At 59.1% G+C, this 1466-nt stretch overlaps 1 protein-coding gene across 1 annotated transcript in view; it reads left to right on the top strand.

Moving 5' to 3' along the window:
- The window catches only part of VDBG_03518 (acyl-CoA dehydrogenase), a gene marked incomplete at both ends in the record, with an annotated part of 2954 nt that extends 1816 nt beyond the window's left edge, over positions 1 to 1138 (top strand). Inside the window, 2 exons of the mRNA XM_003005519.1 lie at positions 61 to 573; positions 645 to 1138. Coding sequence (XP_003005565.1) covers positions 61 to 573; positions 645 to 1138 — 1007 coding nt within the window. The remainder of the gene's footprint in view (positions 1 to 60; positions 574 to 644) is intronic.
- Between the last annotated feature and the right edge of the window lie 328 nt (positions 1139 to 1466).

Below are 1466 nucleotides of genomic sequence, written 5' to 3'. Positions count from 1 at the left end.
CGGCATGCACTACCAGACCAGTACAGCCCGAAGACGGTCGACGCACTGCCGCCTGAGAAGTGGGATCTGTTCACGAGCTCATCCTGACCGACGAGCTGTCGCGCCCCGGGTCTGGTGGCTTCGTCTGGAACATCATCGGCGGCTTCGGCATTGGCTGCCCGCCGCTGGTCAAGTTCGGACAAAAGGCTCTCGTGGACCGCATCCTGCCCGGCATCCTCGCCGGTGACGAGCGCATCTGCCTGGCCATCACGGAACCCGACGCCGGCTCTGACGTTGCCAACCTCTCGTGCGAGGCCAAGCTGACGGAAGATGGCAAGCACTTTATCGTGAACGGCGAGAAGAAGTGGATCACCAACGGAAAGTGGGCCCGCTATTTCACTACTGCGGTACGTACCGGCGAGCCCGGTATGAACGGCGTCAGCTTGCTGCTCATCGAGCGTGACTTCCCCGGCGTCACGACGCGTCAGATGGACTGCCAGGGCGTGTGGTCGAGCGGCACGACGTACATCACGTTCGAGGACGTCAAGGTGCCGGTCGAGAACCTGCTGGGCAAGAAGGACAGGGGCTTCCGAGGTATGTGTCCCCCCCCCCCCCTCTTCTTTCTTTCCATTTCAAGAGAGCGCAGAGGATCTAACACGACGCAGCCATCATGACCAACTTCAACCATGAGCGCATCGGCATCATTATCCAGTGCCTGCGCTTCTCTCGCGTCTGCTACTCCGAGTCGGTCTCGTACGCCTCGAAGCGTCGCACCTTTGGCAAGAAGCTCATCGAGCACCCCGTCATCCGCCTCAAGCTCGCCCACATGGCGCGCCAGATCGAGGCGTCGTACAACTGGCTCGAGAACCTCATGTTCCAGTGCCAGAAGATGGGGGAGACGGAGGCCATGCTCAAGCTCGGTGGTGCCATTGCCGGCCTCAAGGCTCAGTCCACCGTCACCTTTGAGTTCTGCGCCCGCGAGGCGAGCCAGATCTTTGGCGGCCTCAGCTACTCTCGTGGCGGACAGGGAGGCAAGGTCGAGAGGCTCTACAGGGATGTGCGTGCGTATGCCATCCCCGGCGGTAGCGAGGAGATCATGCTCGACCTGAGCATCAGGCAGAGCATGCGCGTCAACAAGGCGTTGGGAATGAAGCTGTAGGCTGGGAGTGAAGCTGCAGGCTAGGCGAAGCTGCAAGCTAGGGGAAGCTGCAAGCTAGGGGAAGAGGTGGTGTATGAGTAGCATGTCATGCCTTTGTCATTTTTCACTTAGCCTGTTTTCTTTTGGTCGGCGCTATGCACGGTTGCATCAAGCTGCCCTTGATACCTCTCGATTCGAAAATGAAGGAAGAAGACGAGACGAAAATTTCTGCATCTGCTTCACCGTTGACGACGCGAAGGATGACTGTTGCCGTGTCGATGATGACAAGCTGCTGCTGGTATTGGCCTGTTCCAGGTCTTACTCTGCTGATCACCTGCCAGAAACGACG

The sequence above is a fragment of the Verticillium alfalfae genome, genomic scaffold (genome assembly GCF_000150825.1).
Source record: "Verticillium alfalfae VaMs.102 supercont1.4 genomic scaffold, whole genome shotgun sequence".
NCBI classification, from domain to species: Eukaryota; Fungi; Ascomycota; class Sordariomycetes; order Glomerellales; family Plectosphaerellaceae; genus Verticillium; species Verticillium alfalfae.
Note: the sequence above shows the minus strand (reverse complement) of the source record. Positions and strands in the feature narration are given on the sequence as shown.